The 20,868-nt window shown below is 37.4% G+C and overlaps 1 protein-coding gene and 1 non-coding gene across 2 annotated transcripts in view; one reads left to right on the forward strand and one right to left on the reverse strand.

Moving 5' to 3' along the window:
• Nucleotides 1-20,868, forward strand: part of BAZ2B (bromodomain adjacent to zinc finger domain 2B) — a 157,387-nt gene that overhangs the window by 37,267 nt on the left and 99,252 nt on the right. Inside the window, 4 exon segments of the mRNA XM_014584318.2 lie at nucleotides 1,412-1,579; nucleotides 2,769-2,962; nucleotides 11,452-11,658; nucleotides 11,974-12,369. Coding sequence (XP_014439804.1) covers nucleotides 1,412-1,579; nucleotides 2,769-2,962; nucleotides 11,452-11,658; nucleotides 11,974-12,369 — 965 coding nt within the window.
• On the reverse strand, nucleotides 7,629-7,735 carry LOC114006223 (U6 spliceosomal RNA). Its single transcript, XR_003547979.1, has one exon. It is a non-coding gene; the product is annotated as a U6 spliceosomal RNA (small nuclear RNA).

The raw sequence follows: 20,868 nt of genomic DNA on the forward strand, positions 1-20,868 counted from the left end.
TCTCTCTCTCTCTCTCTCTCTCTCTCTCTCTCTCTCTCACACACACACACACACACACACATGAAAGAAAAACAAAGAGAAAGAGAGAGGTTCTTGATTGAGCCTCCCATAGGCAATCCTCCTGCTTGAGTCTCACCTAGCTAGTTCAGGTCTGCACAATCGCATCCAGCCTCTCTAGGCAGATGCTGGAATTAAAGCTGGGCCTCCCAGGTAGTCCCAGCCTTACTTACACAGTGACACCCTACCATTTATGCCACAACAACTGAGCCAGATACTCTATTTTTAATGAAGAGCTGTTCCTAGAAAGGCATTAAAGATCATGTAATATAATAAACTGACAATATTGAGTTTTTTCCATACTGTACTGTTGTGTGTTTTTTTCCTTCTAATTTTGTTTTACATTCAGTGAAAATAATTCCATATATTTTGAAAGACTTGTCTGAAAATGCTCCCTAATTGGCATTGTAGTGATTTTTCCATTTGGAGAAGATTGGTTTTAAGATTTTAGATGGGGATAGTAGAAGATTTTCCTTGAATTACTTTCAAATCTTAATCTTCATCTTACCTTGAAAAATGTTTTCTATAAAATTGGGCATATTTCCTTTTCTAAGCGTTTTAACCTAAGAGCCACTGTTTGAATATCTAAATCATATTCTATGATTTTCTATAATCTAGATCAGTAAAATAATTGCTATCTATAATTTATGAGTGGAAGTATAAACAAGATTCAGGACTGGGAAGAACTTTATAAAGTTTATACATTTTAATGAATATTGGTTATTTCTGAAATTTTGTTTGAGAATTATGTCTTAAACCAAAAAAAGAAAAGTGTCCTGATTTTGCTGTATTTATGTTTTTGTTTGACTACAGAATTTTTCTTTCATAAATGTATTTGTAATGTATACTGGGTTATAGTAGCCTTCTGCTATTATTTAGACTACCTATTCATCAGAGGCAACTTTATATTGTATGTGATTTGAGGAAATTCTTAACAAAGATTGTACATGTAACCTTTAATTCCAAGGTTTTAAAACAGTGTTCAATGTTTTTTTTTCCTACTAATTTAGAAAAAAAAAAAAAGTCAGCAAAGAGTCATAAAGTTCTCTAATGTTCCAGGTTTCAGTTTAATTTTTAAAACTATGAACCACCTTTGTTCTATATAACCTTGAACATGGAGAAGCTGCTAAGTTAAGGTCCTTTGATTCTGGTCTAATAAGAGTGATGAGTGTGTAAGTTCTGATTCACTGTTTACAATTAGAAAAATGATCAGAACAATATGTATTTCAGCAAATTCTGTTCCAAGATGAAAACTGAAATATTTGTTTCAGAAATAAAATATTGAAAGCAGTTGTTAAATTAACTAGAAAATTAATTCAAATATTTTTGTTTGGTTGGTTTGTTTGGTTTTGAGGTGCAGAATGGTGGCGAACAACAGATGTTCATACTCGTACAGGGGCAGCCTTCTTTCCACCATTATTGGGAATTCCACCACTGTTTGCGCCTCCAGCCCAGAATCATGATTCTTCTTCATTCCATTCAAGGACTTCAGGAAAAAGTAATCGAAATGGTCCTGAAAAAGGTATTTATATTAGCATAAGTGAAATACTCTAAATCTTCCATTCTTATCCTTACTTTCAGTAAAATCAGGTTTAATAATATTTTTATTGACATCATTCTAAGCAATTTCACTTTATCTTGAATTATCCTTACAATAATTCTCTGAAATTAGGAGTATTCTCAATTTTTTTTGGAGAGGTTTTTGCTATAGGGCGCGTGCGCTCGCCAGACAGAGAGACAGAAAGCGAGAAATCACCCCCCAGGGGTGATGGCCATGCCGCAATCCCTTCTCCTCCATTCTCCTCTCAGGAACTTGGGCATGCATGCACATGCGCCTAGCGTGAATTTTAAGCCACCGGGTCCAGGACGTGAACCACAGTCGACTACGTGGGAATCCAGCGACATAGCCAGTACGCTAACTGCTGTTCCCAGCAGTATTCTCATTTTGTAGTCAAGGTTAAATAACATTTTCAAGGAAATACTGCTTACATATGGTTGTGGTAGAGTCAGGATTTTAACCCGGTTTCATGTCTTTTCCCTTGTGTCTCTTTACCTCCTGATATGCAGCACTATATAACATGCTGCTAATTGTGCAAGTAAGCATTAATTTCATTAAAACTAATATCCTAGTACTCTGTTTTTTCTTTAATTGATCATTAATATTCCTTTAGTTAACAACAGCTATTAGGATGTCACTTGAAAATCATAGTAGCATTTTAGTTTATAGTCTTTTTATTTTAGTGTTTTAGGGAATTTGCTCAAAAAAGGGAATATTTGTAATTATTTTTTAGTTATCTTTATAAATTTCTTTTCTTCTCATTGAAGTAAAATTCACGTGATAATAACCATGTTAAAGTGAACAATTCATTGATATTTAATGCATTTGCAGTGTTGTGCAACAACCACCTCTCTTGATTCAAAACAATTTTTATCACCTCTAAAAGAAACCTCATGCTTATTAAGCAATTGCTCTTCTTTCCTCCCTATGCTAGTTCCTGAAAACCACCAGTTTCTACTCCACATTTGTTGATTTACCTGTTGTAAATCTTTCATATAGATGGAGTCATACAGTATGTGACCTTTTTGTGCCTGGCTTCATTCACTTACAGTGTTTCTAAGTTTCATCCACACTGTACATATATTGATACTTCATTCCTTTTTATGGCTGCGTAATATTCCATCATGTAAACATACTTTTTTTTTTCCCCAAGGTTTAAATGGGTCAATAAATGGAAATAGTACATCATCCGTAATTGGTGTCAATACATCTGTACTATCCACTACTGCTTCAAGTTCCTTGGGACAGACTAAAAGTACAAGCTCAGGTGGAGGAAATCGAAAATGTAATCAGGAACAAAGCAAAAACCAGCCCTTGGATGCTAGAGCTGACAAAATCAAAGATAAGGTGAGTTATTCTTAGAAGGAAAAATATAGAGCAGATCTATATGTAAGGTAAGCACTCTAAAAGTCAAACCACCAGAATGTATGGATTAATTTCTTATGAATTACCAATGTGTATTTTTGCAGATGTTTATTTTTATAGTATGGTACTAGTGTTATATATTTTAAGATGAAAACTTTCAGCACAGTATTAATAATACAAATAATGACTAAAATGTATAGCATACTTACTGAATAATGTACCAGCTGTGCTCTAATTGCCTTATATATAATACCTCTTTCAGTCCTCTCTATATCCCAAATGAAGTAGCTACTATCATTAGAATGAGTTTGCCTTATGTGTAATATCTCTTTCAGTCCTCTATATTCCAAGTGAGGTAGCTACTATTATTATAAATGAGTTAGTAGACTACCAAGATAATCTGGTAAATGGCTCAGCCATGATTTGAAGCCAAGAGGCTGACTCCAGAGCCTATACTTTAGAACAAAAAAGTTTAGAAATGTTGAAACATACTGTCTCAACTGTAATGTCAAAGACAGTCTGGAACTTCTGAGATACCATAGCAAGAACAGAAAGATATGAGTCACTGACTGCAGATGGCATTGTTCTGGACTTTTCTTCTTCCGTACATATCTTGTAGAGATGCTTCCTCTATATCTCTCAGTTCCCATCTCAACAAAAGATAGATATTTTTCCAAAGTATAGCACACCCATGTGAGAACCTAGGGAGAAGTCATCTGATGATGCTAAGAAGCTTAATGCTATCACAAAAACTTCATCAGGGCCCCAAGACATTTTCTTTCTGTTAGTAAGAGCAAACATGATAAATGACTCTTGGTTGGTTTCCCTCAGGGACACAGGTTTCAGGGTCATAATCACCACTTGTTGCTCTTGACTTGCTCTTGGTTCTTTTCCATTCTGGTTTGTTTCAAGACCCTTCCCATTAGTGTAAGTAACAAGGGCCTATCTCTGTGCTGCTGCTAGTTTCTCTGCCTGCCACACACTGACTGACATATCACCAGTTTCTGACTCACATACTGTTTTGAAGAAATCCCAGGATTCACATCATTGACTGTATTTCTACATATTAAGTACCCACACTTTTAAACCTTGCACTATCCTACCTCTTAGAAGTAGTGCTAAAATACCATAAGAATCTAAAATGGCTGTGCCTCCACAAGGCATAGGCATTTTATAAGACTTTGGAGGAATGGATATGAACTAGTTTTTGTCCTTAGTGCTAATGAGCAACCTACATTGATTTTGCTAAACAGATTCAGTGCTGTTAAATGGAAAACTATTATGAGGAGCACATACTAAAAACTCAGAGAAACATTTCTCCTTTATAATGTAATGAAATCTATTCTAAGGTACCATATCAGTGTCTGTAGACAGCTAAGTGAAGATAATACTGTGGAGAAATTGGCTATTAAAGGGAAGCATACTAGAATTTAAAATTTCAAAAAAATTACTGTTGGATATTGTATGATAGTTTTGCTCGAATATGTGGTAGTAGGCTGTTCAAGTAAAGTGGAGATGAAGGGCGTTGGAACTAAGGAAAATTCTATACTTTTTTACCCTGTATATTTTAGTTTTAAGACTTTTTAAAGAGAATTATTTATTTAATTTTTTCTTCCCTCCCTTCCTTCCTTCCTTCCTTCCTTCCTTCCTTCCTTCCTTCCTTCCTTCTCTTTCTTTCTTTCCTTCCTTCCTTCCTTGCTTCCTTGCTTTCTATTTTGCTTTCTTTTCTTGCTTTGCTTTGCTTTGCCACAGGGCATGCATGAGAGAGAGAGGAAAAGAAAGAAAGCAGATCGCTAGGTCCAAGAGTCAAATCACAGTTAGTTATGTAGGAATCCAGTGCCTTAACCACCATGCCACTTACTTATTTTTAAGACCATTCAAAAATTACTTTATTAGTTCTTTTCATGTGCAGTTTGAGAAGAAGTATTCTTTGACTAATTTTGGTATCCTTCATGTGGATGAGACATTATCTGAAGTATTCTCATAGGAAACTACGAAGTCCAATTCTTTCACGTAGTAAGCATGTATTGGGTCATTAGGAAAGTCATGATGCATTTTTGCCTAGAAAGACAGAAGAATACATCATGACTTTCCTGATGACCTTTTATATTGGTTCGTTGGAAATGCCATGAGGCATTTTTGCAACAGGTGGCACTAGTTCATTTTTGGAAGTGCAAGAGTTATTCACATCTATGTTATTGCTATGTCATTTGAAAACTGACAGTTCTTGCTTCATTCTAAACAACAAAAAAATTAATCAATTTGGTTGAGTTTTGGAGATTTTACAGCAGGTTGAAGATGAAAGACCAAACTCTGCCTTTTGCCATATTTTACTGTTTTACTTTTGTAAAGGGAAGAATGATGTCAAGCTTGTGAAAAGTTGCGTACAGTTTACGTTGACAATGCTCTACAAGGACATCATTGGCACTGATGGTTCATGAAATTCCATGCTGGTGATTTTGATCTCAGCAATCCTTCTCAGTCAGGAAGGCCCACCGAGGTTGATGACGACAAAGATAAAGGCATTGATTGAGGCAAAGACACATTACTCAACACGAGAGATTGCAGAAATATTGAACATATATCATACAAGCATTCACAACCCCTGAAGAAGCTGGGATACATAAGCAAGCTCGATAGTTGGGTTGGGTTCCTGGTGAACTCAAAGTTCTTCTTCTTCCCTTTTTTTTTTTTTTTGTTAGTTTACTTTTAGAGAGATTTTTGCTTTAGGACACATCTGCTTGCTAGAAAAACAGAAAGTGAGAAATCACCCCCTAGGGGGAATGGCCATGCTTCCATTCCCTTCTGCATTCTCTTCTCAGGATTTTGGGCACTCTCACACACGTTCCTAGCATGAGTTCCAAGCTGCCGAATCTTAGGCTGGAACCACATGGGAGTCCCACACCTTAACGACTCTACTACCTGCTGGCCCCCAAAGAAGTTCATTTCATGGTGCATATAAACATCTGTAATATGCTCATTAAATGTGAGGAAAATTACCGTTTTTTGAAGCGAATGATAACTGTTGATAAGAAATGGATTGTTTACAACAACGTGGTACCTGGAATGTCTTGTCCTTGCATGATGATTAGCCTGAAACGACATCAAAAGCAGACATTCATCAGAGGAAGGTTATGTTCTTGGTGTGGTAAATTTTAAAGGTGTTTTTAGAGCTCCTACCAAGGAACCAAGCAATCAATTCAAATGTGTACTGTGGGTAATTGGACAGTTTGAACAAATCCATCATCCAGAAATGTCTAGAACTGTTTATTGTAAAGGAGTTGTGTTCTATCACAACAGTACAAGACCACACACAAGTTTGATCGCCTGTTAAAAATTATTGGTGCTTAGATGGGATGTATTGCCACACCCACCATACTTGCTTCATCTTGCATCATCAGACTTAAACTTGTTCTGCCCTCTTTAAAACTCCTTGCGTGGTCTAATGTTCAATTCAAATGAGGCTGTAAGTCAGCACCTTGTTCATTTTTTGGCCGATAAAGGCAGACTCTTCTACAGACAAGGTATTATGAAGTCCACTGAAAGATGGCAAAAGATTATCAAACAAAAAGGCAATATATCATCGATTGATCTTTGTTCTTTATATAAATAAATGACATTTGAAAAACTTCATGACTTTTCTGACAACCCAATATTTAGAATAAACATAGATATTTTTAATTAAGTAATTAAAAACAGTCCCAAACTAAAATATGCAAGAATCAGTCTTTTTAGGAAAAAATAAAACAATTCAAGGCTACCATAGAAGTTATTTTTCCCACAACAGCTAAAACAGTCTAAAAAAGGACTTTTTTATAATTTGAAAAATATTATACATTAGGGAATATAAAATGATACAGCCACTGTGGAAAACAGTATGGTGGCCCCTCAGAAAATTAAAAGTAGAATTACTATATGACCTAACAGTTTCACTTTCTAGAAATATGCTAAAAAGATATGAAAGCAAGGTCTCAAAGAAATATCCATACATTCACGTTATAGCAGCATTATTCACAATAGATAAAACTTGGAAACAATTGGGAACCAGCAGTTAGCGTAATGGCTATGTCGCTGGATTCCCACGTAGTAGACCGCGGTTCGTATCCCAGACCCGGTGGCTTAAAACTCACGCCGGGCGCGTGTGCGTGCATGCCCAAGATCCCAAGAGGAGAATGGAGGAGAAGGGATTGCGGCGTGACCATCCCCCCTGGGGGGTGATTTCTCGCTTTCTGTCTCTATGTCTCTCTCTGTCTGTCTGGCGAGCGCACGCGCCCTACAGTGAAAATCTCTCAAAAAAAAAAAAAAAAACTTGGAAACAATTCAAGTGTTTATTAAGACATGAAGAAATAGGCAATGTGGAATATTATACAGCTATAAAAAGGAAGGGAATTCTGTTTTGTTTTTTTTTTCCCACAGCATGGATCATGCAAAGTGAAACAAGCCAGTCACAAAAAGATACATACACTTTTTTTTTTTTTTTTTTTTTTTTTGGTAATGTAGGTTGTGTTTTATTCATGGCCTATCAGCCTCCTTGCTGGGTGAGATGGGGGTGAGGGAAAGGAGAGGGGAAGAGGGTCAGGAGGGGGGCAGACTGCAGCTGCCCTTTGTAGACATATCCAGTGCAGTGGCAATTGTGTGCATGTCCAACAAAAATATGGAATGCTTCACAAATTTGCATGTCATCCTTGCACAGGGGCCATGCTAATCTTCTCTGTATTGTTCCAATTTTAGTATATGTGCTGCCAAAGCGAGCACAATAAATACACTTTTATGGAGTGCTTAAAGTGGTCAGAATCATAGAAACAGAGTAAAATGATGGTTGCCAGGCGCTGGGGAGAAGAAGCCTGGGGAGATAATCTTTAATTGACTTAGAGTTTCAGTTTTACAAGGTGGAAAGTGTGCTGGAGATGGATAACGCTGGTAGCTACACAACATTATGAATGTTAAATACCAGTGAACTGTACATTAAAAATGGTTAAGATTTAAAACTTGTATGTGATTTTTATTATCAAAAAAAATAGAGAGAATAAAGGAAATAAAATAGATGTTATGATTTCCTACAGTAGTGTTCTCTCCCACCCAGAATAGAACCTTTGCCGTGGTAGACAAGAGCTGAATGATCTGACACCTCCAGTCCATCCATCCTTATTTCCAACCATAGTTCCCTATGGTTTAATTGGCCTAGCTAATTTTTCCATTTTTAAACATGCCAAACACATTTTCAGCTTATGGCCTTTTCCTTTGCTGTTAATCTTGTCTTGAAAAGCTCTTCTCTTAGATCTTTCTATGATTGGCCCTTACTGTTCCTTAGGTCTCAGCTCAGAAAAGTCTTACCTAGTGACGGCATCTAAATCCTCGTCCCCCGACCCCTGACCCCCGACCCTACCTCATAGCACACATTGTTTCCCCTGTTTTCCTGTTTTATTATGATATTTATCATTCAAAACCTCTATTTACATTATTTGTTGAGTCTTTTCTACTTGCCCTCAAGGTAGAGTTAATGTCAATTTCTGTACCCTTATATCATGAGAACAACTATGCCTGATACAGAGTAGCCTTGAATTTGTACGTCTTGATATTAAATTAATTAAAAATATGTAGTACAATAAAACTTCAAGGAGAGGATTCTGGAAAGCTTTCCATATAACTCATATCAAATGGAGGAAATTAATAAGCTTTTCTAAGATTTTGGATGCTCAGGCACATTTGTCCTGCATCTCTAGGACCAGGATTGAACCATAATTAGCCATGTGAGATATAACTCCTTTAACCACCGTTCCCTGGGGCAGGCCTCTCATTCCATCTTTAACTAAAAAGTTATACAAAAGGATTTTATTTCTGTCTGCTAACGCACTGTAGCTTCTTCATTTATTTCCATTCTTAGCTCCTATCAAACTTTAGATTCTTTATGATTTTGACAGTCTTGCTATACATCCCTAGAACCACAATTGATTTTAATTGCAAAGGAAGAGCTGTTTCTCTACCAAACAGATGATAGTCTTAATATTTGATATGTCATTAATATCTCCATTTCATGTCTATCTGTGATCTTCCTCATTCTGTGATTCCCACACTATTCCTGTCCAGTTTCTCAACCTCTTTACTGTAAGGGAAGGAGATAGCTCAGGGGATGATGGTAACTAATAGTCTGGCTATCAAAGGGTGTGTCTGTGGAGGAGACATTGTAGGAGCTGTTTGGCACAGTTCACGCAGAGTCACTGCAAGGAAAATATCACATCAGAAATTACTCTCCTCACTCATATGCACATTTTATTTTAATTAAATCAAGATTAAGAAGTGATAAAAGAGAGAGCATAGATCTGTAATCTGTAACTGTGACTTCAATTTGACCTCCTGTTGTAGAGGTATATTTAATATCTTTCATTCCCCAATCTCTAAGTAGTCAGAGTAGTAGAGTCAGTAGTCAGAAATACACTTTAAAAGGTGTATTAAGATCATAACTTTTGGGACCAGCAGTTAGCATAAAGGCTATGTTGCTGGACTCCCACATAGTCGACCGCAGTTCACATCCCGGACCCAGTGGCTTAAAACTCACGTCGGGCACATGTGCCTGTGTGCCCAAGATCCCGAGAGGAGAATGGAGAAGAAGGGATTGAGGCGTGGCCATCCCCCCTGGAGGGCGATTTCTTGCTTTCTGTCTCTCTGTCTCTCTCTGTCTGTCTGGCGAGCGCACGCACCCTATAGCAAAAACCTCTCCAAAAAAAAAAGATAATAACTTTTGTAATTTCTTATTTTTGCAATTTATAGCTTTTTCTATATTTTTCTTTATCTCTCAGCAAATTCCCTTAAACTGCCCCTAAGTAATAGTGTATTATTCAGTCAGCCCTTCATATCTATGGGTTCTCCTTCTATTGACTGAACCAACCACACGTGGAATTTATCAAGGGCTTACTGTACTTAATCTCTTTGCCTTATCATTCCAACATTTCTCCTTTTCACTCTTCCTATTGGCAGAGATTTAACTTTTCCATTGTTATATGTTTATTTACAATTCATTTTATGTTTTTTTTTTCTTTTTATCTGCTACTATTGTCTATCCTTTAAACATCAAACTTCTCTTTTATGCGGCCCTTTCTACCAATTTTGAATTTTCTTCTTCCTCTAGAGTCTTAAATATTCCAGAAATAAGTCATTCTGCTTTATCATATTTTTCTATGTTTTTCTGATACAAAATATAAATAATTAATTTCTTTGCTTCTAACTAAAGCTTTCTCCTAAGTCTTTTATACCTGTTTTATCTTCTCTATAACACGTATTACTATATGGAATTATTTGCCTTTATGTTAAGCAGATGTGTACTCATCCCCACAACCTACCACCACTAGAATGTTTCTTTGTGGTTGTTTTGTTTTTTTCAAGAGCAAGAAAGAGAGACAAGGTTTCCTGACAGTGTCTTCCAATGCTGTGATATTTCCTCAGCCTTCTAGCCAGCCAGGATCAAGGGTGCCCCATGAGCAAGCCCAGCGTGTTCAGGTTGATATGGGATCTGAACTTTGTGCTTTTTCATGTGGCTCAGGACCACGCAGTGGCATCCTGCCACCTGTACCACCATGACTAGGTTACCACTAAAATGTTTCTTGAAGGCAAGGACTCTGCCTTTTATATTAGGTCAATGGGAAAGTCATGACATTCTTTTTTTTTCCTATGCAAAAATGCATCATGACTTTCCTGACAACCCAGTAGTATAGTCCAGCATCTAGACTGGCTCATTATAGGTAAATATTCAGCTATGGACTATGAACATAAAGAAAGAAGACCAAAGCCAAATATGTAACTTCAACATATGTATCATAACTGGAATTTTTATTTGATGAAACATTCTTTTTAATCTGTCCTATATTTTGACACATGGCCATCATATGAGCTGATCAACATAAAACCACCCAAGGGAACTTGAGAAAGTTTGTGGAAAATGGAATTGAAGTACCAGCTTATTTTGGTGCAAAATATATTTTTTTAATTATTTTATTAAACTTGACTTATTATTATTGTTATTTTCCAGTTTGACCTGACAGACAGAGAGAAGGAAAGAGAGAGAGGGGGAAAGTAAGAAAGCAAGCCACCAGGTTCAGGACTTGAACCGCGGTCGGCAATGCGGGAGTCCAGCGCCTTTAACCCCCACTCTACTACTGGCCCCGGTGCAAAATATTTTTAAATGTGTGCATAGTCTTTGCATGGTATGCATTTTCCATAAATCTTTTGAAGAATCTTCATATTGATATTGTCAGTATTCTACCTGTGATAGAACTTGCACTTTTTACTGGAAAATTCTTGTTAGATAAGTTAATTGGATCAGTTTGTTAAATAATAACAATATGTGGCATTTTCTTTTTCATAAAATGACATTTTGAGATCAAAAATATCTTTTGAAAATTAAAGAGCATACCTTTTACTGAAACTTGGATCTTTTCCAAAAGTAAAGTCTTGCCAAATAACTTGTCTTTATCTAGAAACCAAGAAAGAAAGCTATGGAAAGTTCTAGCAACAGTGATAGTGATTCAGGCACATCATCAGACACCTCAAGTGAAGGCATTAGTAGTAGTGATTCAGATGATCTAGAGGAAGATGAAGAGGAAGAAGAAGATCAAAGTATTGAAGAAAGTGAAGATGATGATTCTGATTCAGAGAGTGAAGCACAACATAAAAGTAACAACCAGGTATGAACTGTTTCATGGACAGTGTCCAAACACCATTCATCTGTAGGTATTATTAACTCATTTATCTTGACTCTCAAAGTCTACAGATTGCAAGTTAATCATTACCTTGAATTTTTACTTTTGCATGAGAAAGAACAGAACATGGAGAAACATCTTCAAGAGGATATTTGGTATATTTTTAGTGAGCTTCATATATCTAACATAAATCATTAGGAACACTTTTTTAAGTATCCTTTTTTTCCTCCAAGTTTTACTGCTTGATATCCTTTGTCTATTATAGATTTTAAGAAGTTGCCTTTTGATTTTAATTTCCAGGTGCTATTACACAGCATTTCAGACCCAAAAACAGATGGACAGAAAGCAACTGAAAAAGCCCAGGAAAAAAGAACACACCAGCCATTACCTCTCGTGTCTGAATCCCAGACTCACTCATCATTCCAATCCCAGCAGAAGCAGCCTCAGGTTTTGTCACAGCAGCTTCCATTTATTTTCCAAAGCTCTCAGGCAAAGGAGGAATCTGTGAACAAACACACCAGTGTAATACAGTCTACGGGATTGGTGTCCAATGTGAAACCTTTATCTTTGGTAAATCAAGCCAAAAAGGAAACTTACATGAAACTCTTAGTTCCTTCTCCTGATGTACTTAAAGCAGGGAATAAAAATACCTCTGAAGAATCTAGTCTTTTGACCAGTGAACTGCGATCCAAACGGGTGAGTTAAAAATTATATGAGACTTTTATTGTTAGGAACAGATGAAGCTTTTATTTATCTTTCACAATATATAAGTTAAAATTAAATTTTACATTTATTTTTATACTTCCTTAGCGCCCAGGACTGCAATGTATATGTCAGAAAACTCGGTTTCTCTGATTTTATATTCACATATACATGTGTTTAATGTATTTTTGGCAATACAATCATGTCCTTCTCTTTCTCTCAGGTCTAATGATTTAGCAGTAAGGAGATAAGTGTGTTTGAATAGATAATCTCCCTAGTTACTTTGATTTAAAATTAATATCTTTTCTTTCCAACATTGTTGTGTTTCTGTTTTTGTTTTTGTTTTGTAGAGAGATTTTTTGTACACTCACTTTTGAGACAGAGAGACCGAAAGTGAGAAATCACCCCCCTCCTCCCCGTATCTTAGGCATGCACACATACACACCAAAGTATGATTTTCAAGCTACCAAGGCCAGGACTTGATCATGGTTGGTTATGTGAGAATCCAGGAATGTAACTGTTATGCCATCTTCTGGTCCCCAGGAAAGTAATTCTTTATAAAGAATGTTTATGCTTCAGATTTATAAATTACAGGACTACAGAAGTATTGTCCTCAAGAATTTATTTGTTTAAAAGAGTACCAATATTGACAGACCAGCAGATGGCATAATAGTTATATCATTGGACTGCCACATGGTCAATAGCAGCTTGAGTCCCAGACTTAGCAGCTTAAAACTCACACCAGGCACGTGTGCATGTGTGGCCAAAATCCCAAGAGAATGGAGGAGAAAGGATTGCAGTGTGGCCATCCCCATGGGGGGTGGTGATTTCTCACTTTCCTTCTCACTGTCTCTGTCTCTCTCCAGTGAGTGCATGTACCCTAAGGTGAAACATACTTAAAAAAAAAAAAAGAATTATTTTCCTTTGCCATTCTTTTTTTTTTAAGAGATTTTTGCTTCAGAGCATGTACACTTGACAGAGAGAGACAGTGAGAGAAAAAGTAAGAAATCACACACTGAAATCTCATCTCCATTCTACTCCTGGAATCTCAGCCATGTGCACACACTTACATGCCCAACATGACTTTTAAGTCTCCGTGTCCAGGACTTGAATAGAGCTTAGCCAAGTGACAGTCCAGTGACATAACCACTACACCATCGACTGGCCCCCTCCTTTCCATTCTTTTTTTTTTTTTTTTTTTTTTGGGGGTTTTTGTTTCAGTGCCAGAAAGACAGAGACAGAGAGACAGAAAGTGAGAAATCACCCCCCCCAGGGGAGATGGCCACGCCGCAATCCCTTCTCCTCCTTTCTTCTTTCTGGATCTTGGGCACGCACGCACACACTCCAGGCGTGAGTTTAAGCTACTGGGTCCGGGACTCAAACCATGATCGACTACATGGGAGTCCAGCAACATAGCCATTACGCTAACTGCTGGTCCCAAGCTTTCCATTCTTAATGAATTATATGAAACGTAGCTTTTAGTTAAATAAGCACCAGATCTACTCTTCAGATAATTTTTATATTTTCTTTTGTCTTCGATTTTATTATTTCACAGTCAGTATGGCAATAGAATGCTAATAAGTAAATGACCATTGCCTTTTATTCTAGAATCAGTCCAGAATGTATAAATACTATGTTTGAACGCAGTGACTTGTGTTTTGCTTAGAAATATTATTATTAGGGGACCCAGCAGTTAGTGTAATGGCTATGTCGCTGGACTCCCACATGGTCGACCGTGGTTCAAGTCCTGGACCTGGTGACTTAAAACTCACACCAGGTGTGTGTGCATGTATGCCCAAGATCCCAAGAAGAGAATTGGAGAAGAGATTGCAGCGTGGCATCCCCCCAGGGGGTGATTTCACATTTTCTGTCTCTTTGTCTCCCTGGTTAGTGCATGCACCCTATAGGAAAAATCTCTCTTTAAAAAAATGTTGGAGGAACCAGCAGTTAGCGTAATGGCTATGTTGCTGGACTCCCACGTAGTCGACCGCAGTTCGCGTCTGGAGCCCGCGGCCTTAAAAGCACGCCGGGCGCGTGTGCATGCATGCCCAAGATCCCAAGAGGAGAATGGAGAAGGGATTGTGGTGTGACCATCCGCCCTGGGGGGGTGATTTCTCGCTTTCTCGCTTTCTGTTTGGCCTCATTCTTTCTGGCGAACGAGCGCACCCACCCTATGGCAAAAAACTCTAAAAAAAAAAATGTTGGACATGTATTTACTCATTGGTTAATAACATCTACCAGTACAACTAATACTATTTCTATTTACAGATGATAAAATTCAGATTTAGATCTTAAAAAACTCTCCTCTTCTTCTTCTTTCTTCTTCTTTCTTCTCCTTTTCTTCTTTCTTCTCCTTTTCTTCCTCTTCTTCTCCTTTTCTTCTTTCTTCTTCCTTCTCCTTTTCTTCTTCTTTTCTTCTCCTTCTCTTCTTCTCCTTTTCTCCTCCTCCTTCTTTTTTTCTTCTCCTTCTTCTCCTTCTTCTTCTCCTTCTCCTTCTTCTCCTTCTTCTTCTCCTTCTTCTCCTCCTTCTTCTTCTCCTTCTCCTTCTAATTCTTCTCCTTCTCCTTCTTCTTCTTTCTTCTCCTTTTTTCTCCTTTACTTCTTCTTTCTTCTCCTTCTTCTCCTTCTTCTTCTTTTTCTCCTTCTTCTTCTCCTCCTCCTTCTCCTCCTCCTCCTCCTCCTTCTTCAAGAAGTTTTTGCCATAGGACATGTACACTCACCAGAAAGACAGATAAATACCCCCCCCCCCAGGAGGATGGCCATGCCACAATCCCTCCTCCTCCATTCTCTTCTCAGGATTTTATGCACGCATTCACACACGCCCAGAGTGAGTTTAAGCCACCAGGTCCAGGACTTGAACTGTGGTCAACTACATGGGAGTCCAGCAACATAGCCATTATGCCAACTGCTGGTCCCCCTTCTTCTTCTTTTTAAAGTTTGCTATAAGGCATGCGTTTTGTTAGAGAGAGAGAGATAGGGAAAGTGAGAAAACATCCCCATGGAGCTTGGTCCTATCACAGTCCTATCTCTTCTATTTCACCTCTCAGGATCTTGGGCATGCATGAATACACATATTCTGTTTTCTTTTCAAGTTGGGTCTGGGACATAAACCACACTTTGAACCATGTGGGATCCAGCCACCTTAGCCACCACACTACCAGCTGACTCTCTGGGTACTTATTCTTATTTAGTCTATGGTATGCTGCCTCTCATGTCTTTTATTGAGAATCTAAATGTAACTATATTACATCATCTAGAAATGTTAAGAAAAATACTGCATCAAAAAAATTAAATAAGAATATCTTGTGGTGGAACTAAGGTACTAGATTTTAATTTATTTATTTATTAGAATTGTTTTTAATTTTAGTAGTAATAGTAGAAGTAGTATTTCTTTTGCTATAGGCTACAAGTGCTCAACAGAGAGAGAGAAAGTAAGAAAGCAGGTTGCTGCTCTGGGACTCAAACTGCAGTTGGCCTTGTTGGAATCCAGCACCTTAATCACCATGCTACTTACTGGCCCAAGACTAGATTTTTAAAAAGCTTTCTAGGGAACCAATAGGTGGCATGATGCTTAAGGCGCTGAACTACCCCATGGCTGACTGAAGTCTGAGTTCCAGACCTGGTGGCTTGAAAATTATTCCAGGACCCAGCAGATGGCAAAGTGGTTATGTTGCTGGACTCCCACGGCTGACCACAATTTAAGTCCTGACCTGGTGGCATGAAAATCATGCCAGGAATGTGTGGATACATGTTCCCAAGTTCCCAGGAGGAGAACGGAGGAGGGATTGTGCCACAGTTATTCCTCCTTCGGGCTGATTTCTCACTTTCCCTCTCACTTTCTGTCTCTCTCTCTCTTTGGCCAGCAAAAAAAAAAATAATAATAATAATAATAATGGGCCCTGTGGCAAAAAAAAGCCTTACCAAAAAAAAAGGAAAAAGTAAGTTTCCTAGGTGTTTGAAATGTACAGCCAGATTTGAGAAGCAATGAGCTAAATGGAATGACAGTGGTCATAATATCATGCATATGTCTAATAACATACTGCTCAAACACAAGGAGATATTATTTTATCATTGACTTACTGCAGTAAAATAAGCAAATTAAAAATTAAATTGTTGGGGACAACAGATGAAGTGATGGTTAAAGCCGTTGTACTCCCGCGTGGCTGACCACGGATTGAGTCCTGGACCTGGCAGCTTGCTTCCTCACGTTTCCTCTTTCTCTCTCACTCTGTCCCTGTCTGGTCAAATGAAAATGAATAAACAAACAAACAAACAAATAAAGTTCAATAAAAACTAGTTCTTTAAAAAAATTAAATTGGATTATTTTAATTCTTCATTAATATACTATCCCACTTTATGATAAATTTATAGAGCCACGTCAAGAGATACTTGTTTTTCAGAAATTCTTAATTTTATCAAAGGGTTTGTTAATGTTAATTTTCTACTTAAGAGGGTTTTTTTGTTTTGTTTTGTTTTGGAGAGGTTTTTGCTTTAGGGTGTATGCACTCACCAGAAAGAGAGAGACAGAGAGACAGAAAGCAAGAAATCACCCCACCCTTCCCCCCCAAGGGGAATGGCCACACCACAATCCCTTCCCCTCCATTCTCCTCTCGGGATCTTGGGCACGCACACACACGTGAGTTTAAGCCACCGGGTCCGGGACTGCTGCCGCAATCGACTTCTACGCCAACTGCTGGTCCCCTACTTAAGAGTTTTAATAACTACTTATTAGAATGTCATTATATTGAACACTTGCTTAATATGTAGCCAAGCTAGGCTCTTTGCAAATATGATCTTATTTCATCCTTACGTTAGCAATGTTGTGAGATAAGGAAACTAAAGCTCAGAGATTAAGTCACTTGCCAATATTATGCAAAAAAAGCAGAGGCTTTAAACCAACCGTTCTGATTTCAATCATTTCATTCTGATTCATGATTAAGACCCAAAAAAATGGTGTTCTTGCTAACTGGAGATCATTCAGAAATTATAATGCAAATTATTGGAAGTGATCATGGTAATTAATGAAAAATATTTTATGTGACTGGTTATTCACCTTAGACTCAACTCTAAATGATACCTGTTTGTCAGTACCTAGTATTGAGTTGGAGGGTATTTTATGAATATCTATAACAGGAGGGTATTTTATGAATATCTATATCTATCTTTCTAAGAAAGTCTAACACCCAGAATTTTGCTTTATTTCTTATGGTAATCTCTTTTGTTTCGCGCTACTTGTTTTGTGTGAGTCCTGCTTTTCTCAATAGTTGATTTTCTTCAGGGTTATTTAATCAGTAGATCCTTAAGGATACTGAAGGATACAAGAAGTCCAAATCAATCCAGTAACTAGATAGACCAGGACTGAAATTTGGTAGCTCTTATGTCAGTTTTCTTTTATCAAATTTTTCTTTTAATTTTTTTTTTTTACTTTAAAACTTTTTTTTTCTTGACCAGCAGTTAGCATAATGGCTATGTCGCTGGACTCCCATGCAACCGTGGTTCGCATCCCGGACCCAGTGGCTTAAAACTCCTGCCAGGCGCATGTGCGTGCATGCCCAAGATCCCGAGAGGAGAATGGAGGAGAAGGGATTGTGGCGTGACCATCCCCCGTGGGGGGTGATTTCTCGCTTTCTGTCTCTCTATCTCTGTCTGTCGGGTGAGCGCACGCGCCCTGTAGCAAAAATCTCTCCCAAAAAAACCTTTTTTTTTTTTCTTTATGCACTATAGAGTGTATGCTTGTGCATGTGAGAGTGAAAGGGAGGGAGAGAGAAAGAAACGAACACCTTCCACAGGCTCCAGTCATGCTTTGATCCCCTTTCACAATCCTGCAGCTCTGGGATGCTGGGCCCTGCTATTTCAGTCTGACTGGGCTGGGGATTCCTGAGCTGTGGTCACTATGTGGGATCTGGCTTTTCTTGGACAGCACATTATTGCTGCAGCACAGAGCTGCTCCTCTTTCTTCAAGTTTTTTTCTGGATGATTTTTTGATGGTTGTTGAGACTCAGGTAGATACTAGGGGAACAAGAGCTTAGAAGATAGGACAGACTTTCAAACCTGTCTCTTCTCATACTACTGTTGTCTAGATGGATATCTTAAAGTAGTCAGAGATTTGCTACTATACAGGTTTCAGTTTTTCGCCTACCTCCTTGTACCACCTCTGGTATCAAAAAGGAGAACATGGCCCACGCTCAGTAGCATACTGAACTGCAGTTACTGGAAGCTACATGATGGTGGGTTTGTATCCCACCTCTGCTGACCTGAAATTCTGATGAAGTACTACAAAGGGTTGGGGGAGGGGTGCTTTTGTGTGCCTGGGTAGTTCAAGGGTGCAGCCTAAGATCCTGAAGGGTAGGGGGGGGAAAGGGAATCTCAGCATGATACACCTATTGACAGTTTCTCTCTCTCTCTCATTCTCTCTCATGTGCATGTGTACATACATACATATTATTATGAATAAAAAATAAAGTTAAAAAAGGGACAATGTGTAAAGGAGTAACTCATAGTTTTGGGATAAAATGCAGTAATAGTTGGATATTCTTGAAAACTTATAGATATCATATAGGAAGGAATTTTCAGAATTATAGTGAAAAACAGAAAATTAAAACATAATGCTAAAGGGAAAATTTTTGTTTTAGTCTTATATGTTTAGAAGGGAAATTTACTACCTATAAAAAACTAGTGCAAAATAGTTATATGACATAATTATGTTCTAAGTGGTAAAAATACACTAAATCTTGTATATTTTAAAGTATCTTATATAGAAATTTTCCTGTGAAGTTATTTTTAAAGGTAAATCTAATTATTTAGCTTAATTTTTTAAATATTTTATTCACTGAATAAGTAGTACTTGAGCACTTTCTCTTTTTGAAGTATTTTCTTAGGTACAGATATTATGTGACAGTCCTTGTTTGCAAAGAATTATCCTCATAACTTAATTTTCTTAACTAACACAGTAAAGATGTTAGGTAAGGTGGAGAGGTTTATATAGAAATTGTTTACTCTTTGTTTTTATCACTACTTTAATATGTTTAGTAAGTCAATTTACATGACATTCCATCTGCGTTTATATTTGATGATGACAGCACTGCTGATTTCAATTCCAAAGTTATCATTTTCAATGTAGAATCATAGAAATTCAACTCAATTGCTGTTAACATAAGACATTTTAATATATTTCAGTTTATTTTTATGTATTTTATTAAAATTCATTTGATTTTGTTATAATATTTTAAAGAAATTCTAATAGCTAAACATATTTTGTTTCTCATTTGCAGATGTAAATTTCATGATTTAATGGTATAAATTAATTTTTCTCAAGAAAAGTGCTATTTTTCTAAAGCGTTTACTCTTTTATATGTTACTGTGCTAATGTCACTCTAAAGTAGATGCCACATAATTTGAACCACCATTTCTACCATCTTCCTGGCTTTTTTTTTTTTTTTTTTTGTGAGAAAGAGGGAAAGACAGAGAAAGTGTGTGCACAAGTGTACAAGCAGGAAGAAGGAGGGGAGAGAGAGAGTAGGAAAAAGGCATTTTGACAGGGTCTCTCCATTGTTACCCTTTGTCCCAGCATCTCCATCAGCTAGGGTTCCAGGCACATGCTACAGTGCCTGGCCTGCATAGCTTCGGCGGTCTCCAGTGCAGGATCTGAACCCAGGCCTCCATGTGGCCGCAGCCCTGTATAGCACTGCCATGGCGAGACCCACACCAGCTTAATATCTTACACCTTTGCTTCAAATAAGTTTTACATGCTTGAGAAATCATTCATTCAGCAATCATTTGTTTAGCAATCTTAATACCAGGTGCAGGGTTCTAAGCAACATTTGGGGAAGATAATAAGATAAATAAATGACAGTATTCCTACCTAATGAAGATTACCATAAAATTTAAGGCATGTAGGCATAGACTCTAAACTGAAGTTAGTATGACATAGATTGTAAATAACTAAAAGAGCTTAAAGGATAGAGGAACAGAATGCTTCTAGCTGGGCCAGACAGGGAAATCTTCTGGGAATTATAGTTTGAAGAGTAAACTGTATTTCATCAGCTTGAAATTTATGAAAGGAGCCTATTTCATGCAGAGAAAATGGTTATTGCAAAATGTGGAGGTAGTAAAAACTAAGATATTCATAGTCCATGGCAAATAGTCCAGTTCTAATTGCTAAGTAATTTGAATATCAGACTTAAGTATTTAAACTTTGTAAAGTTGGCAATGCACCAAAGAGCTAATATAATAAAATAAGGTTTAATCTAAGATAAAACTGGCATGGGAGTTGGGTGGGAAATAATGATGTCATCACTTAAAGTATCCAAAGGTACTATGGCTGGCTTGGAGAAAAGAAAAGTACAAGATGATTGTAAGTTTTGGGTTTGGATTATTTTGAGAATGGGAGCAAAAGTGAAGAAAAGAGAACAATCAGGAACCGTGTATATTTTGAGAAGGAAAAACTAACTACATTTCCAATACAAGTATACTAAGTCTAGCCCAGGTTCAGCA

Source organism: Tupaia chinensis, unplaced genomic scaffold, assembly GCF_000334495.1.
Source record: "Tupaia chinensis unplaced genomic scaffold, TupChi_1.0 Scaffold146346_1, whole genome shotgun sequence".
In the NCBI taxonomy this organism is placed as follows: Eukaryota; Metazoa; Chordata; class Mammalia; order Scandentia; family Tupaiidae; genus Tupaia; species Tupaia belangeri.